This window comes from Betta splendens, chromosome 14 (genome assembly GCF_900634795.4).
Source record: "Betta splendens chromosome 14, fBetSpl5.4, whole genome shotgun sequence".
Taxonomy (NCBI): domain Eukaryota; kingdom Metazoa; phylum Chordata; class Actinopteri; order Anabantiformes; family Osphronemidae; genus Betta; species Betta splendens.
Window position 1 is genome coordinate 9,076,003 of NC_040894.2, and position 16,965 is coordinate 9,092,967.

The window sequence follows — 16,965 nt, forward strand, 5'->3', positions numbered from 1 at the left end:
TGGTTTGTCTTTTAGCGTATATATATGGTTTCATCATGTGCACTTTTATTTTTATTATTATAATTTTTTTGCTCAAGAAATAATTTTGTTCAACACTGGCCTTTCTGATGGTTTTGATTGTAATTTACTGGTGCTGTAGCTCGTCGGCGGCTAAAGGTGACATCACAGGTGACGTCACAGGTGAACAGTGATCTGCTGCTTTTACGTCACTCGAGCGCCTCTGGGTTCATGAGCAACAGCAACGCACTGGCAGCGGCGATTGAAATTCCAAGCAAAGCGTTTTAATGAGCGTTGTTTTCCGTGTGTGGGGTGAAGCGAGTTGTGTACTTCACCGTGTTTACCAGAACACAAAGAAAACCGCGCGTTTGAAAACCGAAATTACTGCTTTTCAGAATCGCACAGAAACATAAACAGACACATTATTTTGTAAATGAAAAAAAAAAATAAAAAAGCTGATTCATCTCTTCCCTCTTCTCTTGTTACTGCACCTTCACAACACTGAGACGTACGCGGACAACTCACCTCGAACTTTGCCTTTTGATGCCATCACTGGAATCCCAGAGCGGACGAGAGGTCAGATGGACGGACGGACGGATGGAGGGAGGCGGATGTCGGAGCCCGGACAGGAAGCGGGACAAAAACACAAGACAGAGCGTCTGATTAGATCAGTGTGGGGCAGCAGTGTGTCTGTATCTGTCACCCACGTGCAGAAACCAGAGGCCTGATCGCTCTACCCTGAAGAGCGTTTGTCACGACTCAGCAAAAAGGACTTTACACAGTTGCATCATTTCATTAGAAGCTTCACATGGTGCACATCATGCAAAGTACTGTAGCTCATTGGTTCTTAATGAGCGAGCAGGAGCCATGAGGACGTGGACATATTGCAGGTATCGTGCTGTTGAGGAATATGAGCTGTGCTTCACTGGGTTTTAACTGAAAAGTCCAGACTTGGAGTTTACAAGGTGTGTTTTCTGTGTGCGCACCAGACGTGGTGACGTGTGTGTTCTGAGTCCCAGGCCACATTACGCTGTGAATGACAGCACTTTAATCAGCGCGGAGGCGTGTGTGCGGACAGCGCCGTCGCGACGTGGCCGTGGACGGAAACAAAAGGGAGCCGCAGCACGCGGCCGCACGGGCGTCTCCGGGGAGCGACTCTTGCGCTTCACACGCGCTGCTTTGCCAAATTGATGGATCTATTGGAACGCCTCCAGTGAGAGGAGCAACGGCGGAGGAGGAACAAAGGGGATCTGTCCGCAGGTGCCGGCTGCGGAAATGATTGTGTTTTCCTTTCCATTACAGATGTGTAAACGGCAGAGCGGTACAGATGTTTCCATTTTGGCCGGTTAGCGCAATGTAAATGGGTTCGTCCGTCAGAGAGAGAGAGAGAGAGAGAAAGAGCGAGAGAGAGACGACTTCCGCCGCCTTCAGCTTCGCTCGTGTCGTTTTGGAAGGAAGCGAGAGGCAGACGAGTCCCTACGATCGCTGTACATTTTCTAACTCCATCTTCTCACGCGGGGCCCGCTGATGTCACATCTCCACCAGCGCCGCCTCCTACATGATACTGATGGCTTTGTGAAACATTCCCTCAGCAACGTCTGACCTCGCTCTATTCTTACCTTTCATCCCTGCTGTCAAGGTACGAGCTTCCTGTCACAACCGCAGCTGTGATCTCTCTCAGTCAATAGCCGTGGAAAGAAAGACACGCGGGAGAAGAAAGGAAGAAATACATCTATATATATATATATGTGTGTTATGAACCACCGTTTACACATAACAACAGCTGAGCGTATATATGGGGGTGGGGGGGAGATACTGTAAAAGACAAGCAGTGGAGAAAAGAGTAAAAAGTGGTGGGAGTCTTATTCACTCCACTCGCTCCACTTGTATTTCTGAGCATTACAGTTACCAGGCAACCAACACAACAGTTGGGTAAGTCCTGGCAAGCTTAAATTGAATAAAACACTTTGGAGTGTGCTCTCCTATTTCCCCATTTTGCCATGCCATGAGCAGAGTATTCCTAATCAATTACACAATGGCCACCTATCACTCGCCGTCAATAGTCCTGATTGGACCGAATTCACTGCATGCAAACTGGATCCTGGACAGAGTCCGGTTCCACGTTTTTTTTTTTTTGTTTTTTTTTGTGAACTCGGCAGCTTCTGCGTCCGCATCGACAACGCGCTAGTGTTTCCGCCCCGCAACTCGGGTCTCTCCTCCCAGAGAGCACTTCGCCCGGCGTCGGCTGAACCTGGTGCGATCTGGAGAGTGCGATGAATGTCATCTCCACCTTGACTTTAACAGCCCGCGTCCTACTGGCATTTTGGAGGGAGACTTCTCTGAGTCAGCTGAAGCCGGATTCGTCCCGTGGGCTGAAAATAGAGGAGCGCTACAGGAAGCGAACGCACCCTCACCCGGAACCCGTGTGACATTTAAACACCAGCTCAAACACCTGCTTGGTGAAGCGTCTTTAAGCTTGAGGCTATTAGGATGAGCATTGTATGCACACACACGCACACACACACACACACACACGCACACACACGCACACACACACACACACACTGACTGTACCCTACGAAAAGCCGTGACTTGCATGTTCTCCGTCTCTGCGACTGTCAATGGGGAGCCGTCATAAATAGGCTGTGTGATAGTTCATACAGACACCACCTACTGTTGACACACTCACACACCCGCAGACACACAAACAGTCGCAGTGATCATAGTATTTCCTTAGGGTGTGAGTCTCCTGGGAGGACATGTGTTCCCTTTGCAACATCCTTCCTGTTTACCTCTCCTTCCCCCGTCTCCGTTCTCCTTTCAACACGCGCTCCTTTCAGGAGTTTGTCTCACCTGCCTTTTCCAATTCACAGTCCTCCACTATTAACCATTCCTTCACCCCCCCCCCCCCCCCCCCCCCGCTCCCCCGCCTCCCCCGGGCTACCTTTTTTTTTTTCGCAGCGGCAGATATATTCAGCGTTTGACATGCAGTAAAAAAGCCTATGGAGATCGATGTGTGCAGCGCGGCTCTCTGAGCTGTCACATGGCATGATGGAGAGTTTAGCTTATCTGTCGTACGGCAGCAGCTGTTTTGCCGTATGTCTGATGTACTCCGGGCCCTTGGAAGCGAACCAATATTCCGCCGGTGAGCAGATTGCTGTAAAACCTTACCACGCGCTTCGTCACCTCATGACTTGTCTGTACAGGGAGGCATGGACCGGTGCAGACACGCGTGAGCATGCGGGATACTTCAAAAAGTCCTTTGTTATTTGTATTCACGCGGGGGAAAAAGATGGCACCAAAAGAGTTCCGAATGAATTCAAAGAAATGTTTGGAAATCTGTTTTGATTTAGCCGCAAATGCATTTAAATCTCATTTGATTTAGCATAGCTCTTGCTAAGGGCCGCAATTCATCTCATGGTAATAAAGGGGCTGGTAAACAGTGTTAATAGATGGAATCAGGCTTACTTATTGCCACCACACTGCCTGCTTTATTAGATCTGTCTGCCACGTCCTTGTTTTCTCATATTACGGGGGGGGGGGGGCACACATCTGTTTGTTTTGTCATTTAATCTAGCATATTTGATTTCCACTCCTTAACACAATTACCCGCGCGCACACACACCCCGTCCGCGGCACAATCATCTGCTCGGAAAAGCCGAACACCCACGGAGACGGGGGGCGCGTGCGCGGCCGCGCGCGCTCAGTAACAGTTGGCTTGTCTCGCTTTCCTGGGCCGTGCTTTTATTTAGAAAATAGCCAAATCTTCTTAGATCTGTTCCCCAGAGCTTAGTTTACTGGTTTGGAGGCGGCAGACGCAGATTCGCCGGGTTTATCGGACGGCAGATCAGCCCCGGATACGGCGGCGTCTCGTGGCTCCTTTGAATGTTATCGCCTCATTAATCAGGACCAGAGATGTGGATTAGCAGGTCCCGTCTCCACCTTGTAATGGGGTCAGTGGGCCGCCATCATGGCCCAGATGTTTGGCTGGGTTTAGACAGCGATACTCGCTTTCAAACAGCCTTTTGAGACCTTTGTGTAACACTGTACGTCCCCTCTGCTTCCTTACGGTGATTATTATTATTAACGTCATCCTTCAGGAGACTATGGGCAGTTCAACTATGCGACTCACTAACTAATGTCAGCCTCTAATGGAAAAGCAACACTCACAGCAAATGATCAAACAATGAACAACAATGTCACATTCTCCCGTGCTTCAGCACTGAAACGCATTTGGTCTGAACATCTGCTACACAATTAGAAGCTAGTCTGTTCTGTAGAGGTGGCAGGTGTGAATCATTAATTATTTATAATAAGTTTTAGCAGGGAACGTAAAACACTTTGTTCTTTTGTTATTATCTGAGAGTCACTGTCTGCTCTGACACTGCGTGTACAGTACGACGGCGTTAACACAACACACAGGTAATATATCCAATACATCAGATGGAGGGTTCGCTGACAGTGGCCCGGTGCTTTTAATGTCAGGACATTTTGTTTTACACCCCCTCCGTCACTTGACTTCACAGCCGCTCCGAGAAAGGTCACAGCGCCGCACAATAGCACAACAACTCCGCGACCTTTCCGTACACAAAATACCGCAACGCGCGCGATTCCACCGAGCGCCATTAGCATACATGTCACGGGTCTAATTTACAGAATGCACACCCGCGCTGCCATACATCACAGCAGCCCACACATCCAGCACGGCTCATCAGAAACAAGTGACACTATGCAGCAAGTGCTCCACAAAATCCTGTACTGATCTTATCCCCACGGTTAGAGGAGTTTCATATATCACTTTAATTAACTGGGACACTGCTAGACAAATGGTGAGCGCGGAACTATCAGTTTTATCTGGATGAAGAGCAGTTCTGAGATATTAAACATCAAAGATTTGACATCCCGCGTGGCAAAAAAACACATTTTATTAAACGGCTTGCGTTTAAACCTGTGGGCTCCCGAGGACGGCGAAGAACCCGAATGCCTCACTCGCACCCGGTTTAAGTGGTAATTGTTTCTACAGCAGATGCGAATGGGACTGAAATGAATAATCATATATCTGTGATTACAAGTTACAACGGTTCTATTCTGAAAAACTGGGAAATCTATTTTAAGACCAGACGAATCTACTGTGACTGTAATTAGTCAACCTTCAAATTGAAGTTCAACTGCTGAGGTCATGACAGGGAAGCTGATACACATCCAAAGCCTCCTCATGCGCAATGGAAGCGCCAACAATTGTGTATTCAAATAATCTATATTCAAACAGTCCAAACGTATATTTGACGAGTGTTTCCCCGCTTAAAAGCTGACACCAAACACATCTCATTAATCCCTCTAAGTCGATAACGACGGCGGCGAGGAATCGCCGGTCCGCTCTCCTCTCATGTTCCTGGGAGTGATGTAGTATGCAATGTTTTTATTCATCACAGCGCCGGGGAAAATCGCGGGACGAGGAGGATGAGAGCAGAAGACAGAAGATAAAAGGCAAGTATAGGCTTGTCTGGGGTGATCTCATAAAAACTGCCCTTTGACTGCAAAAAGCAAACACGGGAACACGCACACGGACGCACCGGCACACACATCCAATAAAGTTTTGCCATTTAAAGCCTTAGAGAAATTCCCCGCGGTCTCGGGAAGCACATTTCAATTTCCACAGAACCACCCGAGGGATATCGAAATAATGAATCTCAGCAACGGGGAAAAACGTCTAACAGGAATTGCTATAGGATAATGGACGCACCTGAATGCAAACACACGCTCACACACACACACACACACACACGCTCGCATGTCAAACAGGTGGTGCCGTTAGATGATGGACAGTCTGGGTCCAGCCTATAACTCAGCAGATGCCTTTTTGTTTCCACTGCTTCTTCAAATGAATAGTTTATAAGGCAAAGTTACATTGTGATAGATGCCTCCAGGGTAACAAATGGCTTCCTTCAGACAGAGCTTTGAAGGGGATGTGTTTGCCCGGTGACCAGCCTGTAATCTGCAGCCATTCGTCACGGGGCGAAGGGACAGGAGATTTCTAAGGAAAACTTTCAGATAACGCAATCTTCATTTTTTACCTTGTTCAGAGGTCAAATCCCTGCAGGATAAGGAGTCGTGTGGCAGCGGTGTGTTCCTCTGCACTGTTTAAGTCTGTGCTGTGACTGTGGACCGGGCTTTATTTCTGAGGGGTTTCCTGCTTTCTGGCTTCAGCCTCAGCGTTAGCTTAGCGCGGCGTCGAGGAGGGAAGCTTTTATTCTGGCGGGAAGGCAACGCTCGGCGTCTGGAAAATGCCTCCTCCCCTCGATGATGAGACTTTGATCAAAAATGTGTCATAGCACTTTGCTCGAGTTGAATTATTCAAAGGTCAGTGAACAAAGGCGTGTTTGTGCTGTGTTGCATTACAAAGGCTGGAATGATAGTAAATTGGCAAAGTGTGCGGCGCGTCTCCGCAGGAGAGCTGACCATTGAGCCCCAACCTCAAGGGACCATTTGGCATCAAACGGGGCAAACTCCCTGTGATTGTTAGCGCCTCAGTCGTCCAAAGGCTGTTACCTTATATTTTCAAGCCATCACCTTTAAATCCCCTTTCTATTTGGGCCATTGTGTTTCTGTGGATTTCCAGCAGCTTGAAGAGAGAATAGACTCCTGACCTGCTGGACTGAAAGACTGAGACTTGTTTATGCTGTGTGTGCGTGTGTGTGTGTGCGTGTGTGTGTGTGTGTGAAGTGTTTAGAAGCAGAACAGTCTTTGCTCCCTTGCACATTTGTATGCAGTGTGTGAGTGTGTGTGCTTTGTAATGACGGCATTAGTCAACCTCTGAGGGGAAAGTGTAGCAGCTGGTCTCAGCGGGCCGCAGGTCCCTTGATATAAAGGATAAGCGAATGAAGAAAGGCCTCTGAGGGGCACAGGTACACCCGACTCTCCACCGGCGCCACTACACTTTCTCGGGTCTTGTCGGTTTCTCCAGACAATCAAGAGTTCTTTGGTGTCGGCCGCTGCTGCAGCACGGGGCTCCTGTGGGAATGGACTCGGCTTCAGCTGAGCAGCTCCTGCGCTCTCGCGCCTCCTGCTGCTGCTTCGTACCGTAGCTCCTGTTGTGATTTCATCTCCTTCTGCCTAAAAAGTACAGTATGGGACTACTCCACTGCTCTTTCCGGCGCCCGTTGCTGATGTTGGGCGGCGCTCGGTGCCGTCGACTCTTCCCCATCGCCGCCGCTCGGTGCCGTCCATCTGTTTTGTCCTTCATTTTGTGTGGGTGTGTTCGCCTCATGCCAAGGTTGCCTGGCGGGAGTCCTGTCAGGTCGTCCTTGTAGTAAGAATTAGCTTGCATTTGTTCCCTGCCGCCCGACCAGTCTGTTTACATCAATAACAGATGTGATAAATACAAACAAAGATTTGCTACAATATAATTATTGCTCTCACTCTTGTGAAAAAACGCTTCTGTTTACGGAATAAAGGCTGAACTCTGTTCAGTTACCAAACAGACATCTGACCTCATCTGGAGCACTTTGAGCAAATTGAACCGGAACTCGTTGCTTTTCAGTGTTACAAGTCAACTAATAAATAAATGAAATTGCAACTTGTTTGCTTTTTTTTCTCCACTAAGTTAACCTCAACATGCTCCAATTATCTCAGATTCAGACTTGAGGTGAGAATCCACATCAGCCATCGTATTAAATTAGAGAAAGGAAAGTCCGTCTGTCTGTCTTTGCTTTGCTCTGTATCACCTCGCTTTCCCTTCTTCTCTTTCTCACCCATTACAAAGCCGTAGATTGGACACAGAAAATTGAACATTACTATCCTGGGATGTAGCTGCCGCCATCTGTTAAATGTCCACCCCCAGCATCACAGTGCACCACACAATGCAGCCATACATCCCAATGCACAATGCTGCACATTTGTGTGGGCGCGGACGTGTTGCAGTGTCTTTTCTCTGTCTGCCTCGCTTCACAGTCTGAGTACAGGTACAGTACTGCATTATTCTGGCTCCTCTGGTCGCTGTGTAGGAAGTGAATCAGGAGGTCTGGCAGCGTTAGATGTACGTGGTTTGTAGCGCTGTGTATTAGAATATTATTACAGGGAATTACAATAACTATACAACTAAACACCTCCCACACGTACAGTAAACAGTCGCTGCAGCAGAACAAGTGAGGTGAGCAGACTGTGGTACTACAGCATGCACAGTCAGACACCTGTTGTGTGGCTATTATACTTCTAACCACCGTTATTGTTCATATACTGTAAGTTGCACCACATCTAGTCACGCCCATGCATCTGCTGGATTTCATCGGATTCCCAAGAAAAAAAAACTCCATTACTGTCCGAGGCAGAATCAGGACGGGTTCCACACAAATAATTTTCCATGTGAGTTTCTGAAAAGCTTTAATGGTCTGCCTCTCTCTCTCTAACAAACACACACACACACACACGCACGCACACACATGTGGCTGATTAGCAGTTGGCATTTTGTCTTGGCTACGTGCTAAATGAGAGCAGCAACATTACCATCTCAAAGATGCTCTCCTCGCCCAGTTAATGGTCAGGACACAATGGCTCCTCAAACACTTGATGGATCATTGAAGAATTATGCCATTTGGCTTCATGCCTTTATGCTCACTGTGTGTGCTTAAACGTGTGTGTGTGTGTGTGAGTGTGGAGGAGAGAAGCACAGACATCCTGTATCCTGTAGGTGTGGACTCCTGCAGCGCTCTCAGCGGGAGCAATAATGTCAAGGAACTGCAATGTCATATCCATCAGAGCTGACTTTCTGTCAGGGCCAGACAAAGGTGTTGACACCACACGGTGAGTGAGGAGGCCATTCAAATGTCAGTTACCGGGCACACAGCCATGCTCTCATAGCTGGGTGGTAACCAGTGATTGTCAGCTGGTAACTCAGGAAAAAGGCCACTGCATGCATAAAGCTCAGGAGGAGCGCTCCACTGGGATTTAATGAATGAATATGTTTTCATCCTGCGAGGGAAGTATTCACTTAGTACAATCACACCTGTCAGCGGCTGCAGATCGGCCCCTCGCGGAGACGATGCCGCCATCGCCACGGCGACGCGGTCGCCGGGAGGCTGACAGCACCTCACGGCTGTCTCGTGAAAGTCAGGTCTCGGCTCCAGCAGCGAGCCCCGAACCCAAAGAACCCTCGTCTCCTACCGTAGATGCAGGGTCCGCTGCGATTTAGCCCGAGAACACGCGAATAAGCTGGAAACCACATGATCAATGTGTGCAACAGCATTAAATTGCCCACGCTGACATACGTGACCTGAATCTGAAGGTCAAGCAAAAAACAAACAGAAACAATAAAATCAGTGCCACTAAATGGAGCCTCTGCTCTTCCGGACCACGTTCCCGTCCCCTCCATCATGTCTAGGGAGCCGTCCACCCAGGTGATGGTCAAGTTTTATTTGTTGTCCATCTAATATAGCAACACCTTCATGCCGGGCTCTTGAAGTGATGTCTTCAGCTCCACTGCCTCCAAGGATATTCTTGTCTTTCATCATAAAATAAAATTCATGTCTGCAAGAAATACTCAGACATGGTTTTACTGCAACCCTTGAATCATGTTGCTGCAGTATACAATCTCTCTGGTTGCTCACAGGTTCCTTATTGTGTGGGATCTGGCTTAAAGCGTCTCTCTCATTGTTCTGCTAGAGTGCCTTCACACTATTCACATTTAAAAGAAATGGCATTTTTACGTATTCTGTTCTGAGCTAATGGACAAACTGTCATGACCGTTCCACATCTGGAGGTTTTGATGGCGCTGACATTTGTGTATATGTAGAAATACTATTGCATATTCACTTAAATACTCATTGTATCTTTTGTCACACATGCTCATACAACTGTTGCGAGTCTGTGTGAACACAAGCACAATGCTGGCGGCCTTGACAGTATGCGAGGGCGGTGTTTTGTTAGGAGGAAATGAAACGGACATACAGAGGAAAACCTCAGGTCCATAAAAATACATGATGATGCTTTAAGCCTTTATCGCGAGCGTGTCTGATGCGTTTGAATGAAACAGCAGACGACCGAGCGGCGCATGAAGCAGCTTCTGACCTGAAACAGGCGCACGTGTGCTGTTTCCATGTGAACCTAACCCGGCGATTTAGACAAAGGCACTGGAAGGAAATGACCAGGAAATCATGTGTTTAATGTAGGCAAATGTCGCATTTTGTTGACATTTCCCTGCGCTCCCCTTAAATGTCTTGCCGCCAAATGAGATTATAATGCCGGGGAAACAAAGAGCAAATTAAATAACGTAAATGATTGTCTGACTAAGTGAGCTGTAACAATATGAAACATGGCTGCAGCTTTTTGAACGTTTTCCAAGGTGAAAAAGGCAAAGAGCTGAAGGTGCATGGAGAATATTCAGCGAATGCAGGAGAGGTCCTGTTTTCACCAATCAAGCAGATGCAACGTTTGCTCGTACCGTGTTGCAACACGGTGATACAAAGCCTTCGAGATGAGAATGAGAACACTGTTGCCATGTTTTCAATACAGAACAATGCATGTCAGCTTTTATTCTAATTATTCACTATAGAATAGCTGAAATATTTCAAGTACACCTGAATGATTCCACTTAGGGCAATAATTTGAACAAAATACTTATTTTGACACTGAGACACTTGTACTGTCTTCTGCTCTGGTTCTCCCTTAAACATATTACATTATTGACAATGTGATCAGTCCATCAGCTGCATTAAGACAGCAGTTTGATTGCGAATCAATTAAGTGTTTCTAAACCAACCAGAGACACAATTAATGTCTTGTTTGTCGTCCATCTTCTGTTTGAAGCAACTTTAAACACAAGTGTAACACTTTTAAAGGCCCATCCGTTGTGTTGAAGTTCTTCTCTAGTCACATGTTTCAGAAACTCAAGGCGTCAGAACTCCACTGGTTCTCCATCGCTGGACAGACAAATAGGCTACCTGTGGACACGCCAACGCCGCCTGCACCGGCAATCAACATTTATGGCACTGCTGTCTCGAAAGAAGGACAACTGGAGGCCATGATCAAATATCGTTCCCGTTTTAATGGGAATGTAGTAACATCCTACATCAGCACACTTCCACTTAGAACCATCAGCACACTTCCACTTAGACTCGCCTGTTAGTCTCACTTGGCTGCTCCTTCCTCCCCCAGGAGAAACTGGGTAAAACACAGGACATTTAGTCAGGGGAGCACACGCATGCATGTGCATCCATGCATGCCCAAAGACACACACACACACACACACACACACACACACACACACACACACACACACACACACACACACACACACGGACAGGACCTAGTGATCCCTGAACTCATTTTTGTCAGAGTGAGACAGTGTTGTTTTAAAAACAACACAACGTCATTCGACGCCCGTCGCCAAATTCTTCACCGTCGTGAAGCGGTGTTTTGAAAGGGAGATGCTGATCAAATATCAGGCCCCGCGCTGCGCTTTGGAGCCCAGATGAACACGGGGAACTCAGGCGCGGGTTAGAGGTGACGCTGCAAAGTATCTGAGTGTCTGACATGAGACTGTACAAATGTGCGAAAACGCTAACAACTGCAAACAGCTCCGTCTTTCTTTTTTTTATCTCTTACACAAAATGTTGGGTGCCAGATTGTCTCGAGCATGCATTGTAAATGCTGGGGAAAATCCTGCCTCTGAGTTGTATTGATTCCAGCACTCCGGTCCACCGTGTGCAGATGATTGCACCAGTGGGTGTTTGTGTGGAAATGTGATTATTTATATTGTCTGTGCGCGTGTGTATGTGTGCGACCTCTGTATTGATCCCCCACTTTGTTCCAATTATCAGTAAGGGTATGTGGCCTAATACTGCTATTCACACAAGCATTAGAGCAACAGAGGCAACTGCATCTGGGAATGGAGACTTAAAGGAGGAGGGGGGGTCAGGATTCAGACCTGATGCAAAGGAGGGGATGTACATGTTTATTATGCTCCGATTTTTGGAGCATGAGCGTCGATTCAGGAATGTTTTCAGTGAGAAGTCTTAGTTCCTTGTGTCAGGGAGCAAAGATGAATTGCTTCTAGTTTTAGAGGTTACGGTGACCACAGGACGACACCAGTGTGTACAGCAACACTGCTGACATTTCCTTAAAGTTACTTTTATATTCTTGCCACCAGACATTAGATTGCTGTGTTTATGTGCATGTTCTCATGCTGACTGGCCTTTTTTCTCTAGCCTGCCCACCCACAGTGTGGATTAAAAGATTTAACGTTGTTACACATTGATTTTGTTATTCCCTTTATATACACAGTCTATCTGTCTAAGTGTGTGTGTGTGTGTGTGTGTGTGTGTGTTGCTGAAGTGACAAGCAGCTTCTCAGCACTCAAGTATAACCCATAAACTTGGAGGTTGGAGGTCATCATTGCTGACACATCGAGCTCATATCGATCCATCCTGTTACTTCAGTGGTTCAGAACAACATGCAGGGCTTCGGAAACTCATACGGAATCTTAAGCTGAGTTACAGTATTATTGCAGCCTTTCACTTGTGGCCTGTATCATCTATCGTGTGCGCTATAATGGAATGGGTAGGGGAGAATGCAAAGAATGGGGAGAAACCCAACACTAGGGAAGGAGAAAATGAGATGCATTTGAGGCAATGAGTGTGTGTGCATGCGTGTGTGTGTGTGTTTGCTAGTGTGGATGAAAATCCCTCTTGCGGTTTGAGCCGCATTGTTTGATTCCACTGATTCCACAGTAAGAGTCGCCGGGGGCTTGTTGCCAAGGTTCAGCCAATTGAATTAGGGATTTGCCATTCCCTCCTCAGTCCAACCCTCCTGACCATTTCCTGTTTCTAGGAATCCCTGAGGACCCTTCCTCTCCATTCAGCTGTGGACTGTAATTGTATTTAGGATGCCTGCGCCGAGCCCGGTGGAATACACCACAACGAGGGAGGGAGCGAGAAGGGGAGAGGGAGAGGGATAGAAAAATGGTCAGAGGACGACTAAACATGACGAGGGAAATAAATAAAAGGAATGAAATGAATGAAGAAAGGAGGAAATCCACAAAGATGGATGTCCATAGAGGGTAGGCATGCTGGTGGTGGTGAGGGAGGGGGAGAAAGACAGACTATCCACCCATCCACATGGAACACAAGGTCATTGTTCTCATTAGGTTTCCAAGCCTGAATAACTTAGGCTGGTTGGAGACAGTTTGGTGTAAGTACTGCAGTACTCATGCTATAAAGAAGGAATCTAATAGGCTATTATATCCACAGACATTAGGGTGGTAGCAAAATGATTTTCCTTCACCCTCTACCCAATTTAGAAGCAGCCATGGTATTATATCTCATAGTAACTATTATATTTCAAGTGCATAGCATTGGAACAGCCTTGGTGTGCTATTAGGGCGCATGCATTGTACTGTGTATGGGCTAAGCCTCATTTCAGTATCAATAGACCCATTTGGTCCAGTTCATGGATGAACTTTGTTATTTCTGTTTGGAAAAAAACAATAATATCATGGTGTTAATAAATCGAGTGGAAGTAATTCACAACATGGGTGCGTTCATCAATATGAATTAAAATACCAATATTTAATATTAACAGCAGGTGTGCTACCTTCAGTTAAATATCACCCAGCTGCTTAAAGGCTTTTTGCTCTGAAGCCCCGGGAGGTGGCCCATGACCACCTACAGGTGTCCACTCCGCATCCAGATGCTGGACACAGGCCATGCTATTAATTCAGTCAATGCACTTCACCAGAACAAACTGCCTTTGTTAATGGCATTGACGTGCAAAATGGAGTTGCTGCTGCTTTGCCACACGTACAGTAATTCTGCAGCTTAGAGACCTAATGCCGCTGCCCACCCTGCTTTGACTGACATATCTGCCAGACAATGAGGCCGAGTGCATTTTGATGAGCTCACATTGCTCAGCTCCATCTCAGACTGTCACCTCCCAGCTCCGGCTGGGGAGGAGATCCGGCTCGACAGACTAAGAGACAGAAGTTCACACTTGCATCAAATAATTTATTCAAAACTTAAGGTGTAAACAGCCCTCGACACAATCGCTGCATTGTATCGCAGTCGCACATTTAATCACACGTTTTTGTTCACACCGCGGAATTTGTAACTCTTCACATTAAACCATTGCAGTTGTGTGTTTCCGTCCGTAATTCATTTATGTGAAGGTGGTGCCCAACAGTTTTGTCTGACATGTGTTGGTCAGGGTCTGTCCTTCTGTTACACCACTTAGATCAAAGGGGGAAGCTACTCCACCCATCTGTGTCACATTGAATTTATCGCCGACCCAACGGGCTCTTAAATGACGCTGAGGGCGACGGGCGAGGCGGCGATGTAAGGTAGCAGGAGACGCCGCCGCGTGCTGATTCAGGTAAACGGATGATCACTAAAGAGAAGCTTCTCCACGCTAGAGCCTGAGCGGCCAAAGGTGAAAGCATATGTCATTAGCGCCTGTCCACTCCTCTCTCCTTTGCTCTAATTCCTTCTCTCTCATCCAAAGATGAGAGCCCTCTTGGTCCTGCTTTGATGACCAGGTGCTCGGCAGGTGGTGTGCGGTGACAGGAGGTAGCTCTGCGTGTGCATGTGTGTGTTTGTTTGTGTGCCTGTATACGGTACGTGTGCGTTGGTGTGATAGAGGAAAATCCATCGCCACAGTAATGAGAGAGCTGCCAACTGCTCTTCCATCTGGCATTGAGAAAACTTTCTCCTGCTCTCTCTTCCCGCCTTCCTTTCTCACCCCCTACACTTCTCATCATCTGTTCATTTGCGTCTAGTTCAGCATCGTCCGATTTGACATTTTAAGATGATGTAAACACTCGACTGCCCACACACTCTTCATCCAAGCTCGACACATTAGACCTGAGAAATTCAAGCTACACCTCCCACTGAATTGGAGATTTGTACACTGGCTACCTACACATGGGGCCAATTGGCAAAAACATCTGGTTACGAAATATATGTGTTGGTAAAATGTGCTATACTGTTGGACTATACTTTCACTAAATAACCAAAGTAAGTAAAATGTTGTTGTTTCAGCCACCTGACAACCTGCCAGTTCCAGTAGGATCTAATGCAGTGGCAGAAGTGTCCAGATCGACAACAAGTTCAGCTGGGTTAGAGGTGGAACACCCACAAAGATGAGTACTAGAGGCCGAAAGGCCGTTCTCTCCACCAAAAGTGCTTCCAGGCAGCGCCAAGCCTTTTCCTGTCAGAACACTTGAGTCCCTACAGCTAACCAAAGGCTGCGCTAAAGCAGAGCATCATTACGCATGCTGATGCAGCGGGATTACAGTGCATTTGTTGAACTCTTCCGCAAACAAAACCAAGAGGCTACAAAATAAATACACAGACTTTGGGCTAAACCAGACTTGTTGGTTGGAATTGTAGTATTCTGCCAGTTTACACGATCACTGCCCAGTGACTCCTATGGGTTTGTGTGAATGACTTACTACATACAACGTCTCGCCCGGACCGGCTAACACAATCACGTAAGACCCCCTGAAAGGAATCTGCACCATTCAACTACTTCAGACTGACTGAAGGGTAGTTTTAACCCATTTTTATTTTTTTTTTAACCCAACATAGCATAGACTATATATATAGACCAGCTACTGTACTGTACAAGGACAGTACCTTGATATCCCATAAATCAGAACCATGAGACAGAAGCAAGAAAGACAGCAACACCCCAGTAGCTTCATATCATGTGACAGGTCCTGTAGAGCCTGCTCACTGCGAGGAGTGAGATCCAAGCCACAAACACATGGGCCCTGCCAATCATACGACGCTCACCCGGATTGTGAGCTGGCCAAAGGACATGGAAGCTGCTGTGAGGACTTGAAAACTGCTTACAATGAATGGAGGCTTCCCTCCCAAACCTGAAGCCTAGAATGTGGGAATGGCCCAGTTAATCTCAAGGTCAATGACAAGGATAAAAGCCAGAGCATCAGTCAGATCAGTCAGGGCATGACAGGTCACACATGGAATATACCATCGATAGACATGTGAAGACTGTGACGCTGGATCTTCACAGACAGTACTGTAGGATGCAGGGTTTCAATGGGGTTTGATGGAAGCCAACTAGAACCAGAACAATGGGTACTAGACAACCAGAAGCTATGATAGATGAGCTCTGAGAGGCTGTAAGAGGAACTGGACAGGTAGTGGCAGGACTCCTCTGACTCGCTCCCACCCCAAGATAGTGGTCAGTTCTAGGAACATGTACCATGAAGACTCTAACTCCCAGGCGTCTGGTTGATCCGACATTAGTGTTGGACCAAAGCTAGAGACAACAGCACATTCACCCACAGTAATGAATCCTTACCACTCACCCAGACACTATTTACTCCACACATACCTAGTCTCTTGCTGTATCACTGTCTCGCTCACACACACACAGATGGGCAGACCGACACGCTTGCATACAACACACATTAATTGACTTTCCAGCTTCTTCCCCGGCATTTTGAGTGACAGGGGCTGCCAGGGGAGATGGGTAATGATGAGGCAGCTGGCAAATGGGCTGACGGGTAATGAGGGACCCGGCGCTAGCAGCTGACGGTTAGATGCTGAATTAAACAGTGTCTACTGTGTGCTAACCATGCTATATACATTCAATATGCCATTCTCTAAATGTGACAATATCAATAGTAAAACAGAGAACATCAAAAAAAAAATCTGCCACTTGTCACGCTGCTGTTTTAAATGAATGCTTAATCAGGATTCCTCCGTTCAGCAGAACTGTCCTTTAAGGCGCGTTCCGCTCAACGTAGGACATCACGGCTCATTCAAAACAGAATCCATGCATTAAGCTGCCACATATACCATTGTGCAAATGCAATAATAGGAGCAGTGCTGATGCAACGCAAGGCACAGCTCTGCCTTCATCTGCTGAAGCCTCTAGTCGAGTCGACTGAGGACGTCCGTTTGCTTCATTTGAACGCAGACTCAAAACAGCATTTATTCTTCAGTGGTCGTTGCA

General features: G+C 47.1%; 1 protein-coding gene across 5 annotated transcripts in view; it reads right to left on the reverse strand.

Moving 5' to 3' along the window:
• The window catches only part of LOC114869440 (cell adhesion molecule 2-like), a 135,289-nt gene that overhangs the window by 44,234 nt on the left and 74,090 nt on the right, over window positions 1-16,965 (reverse strand). For all 5 annotated transcript variants that reach the window (XM_029173686.3, XM_029173690.3, XM_029173689.3 and 2 more), the window contains exon 2: window positions 523-549. In XM_029173686.3, the coding sequence (XP_029029519.1) occupies window positions 523-549 (27 nt within the window). The remainder of the gene's footprint in view (window positions 1-522; window positions 550-16,965) is intronic.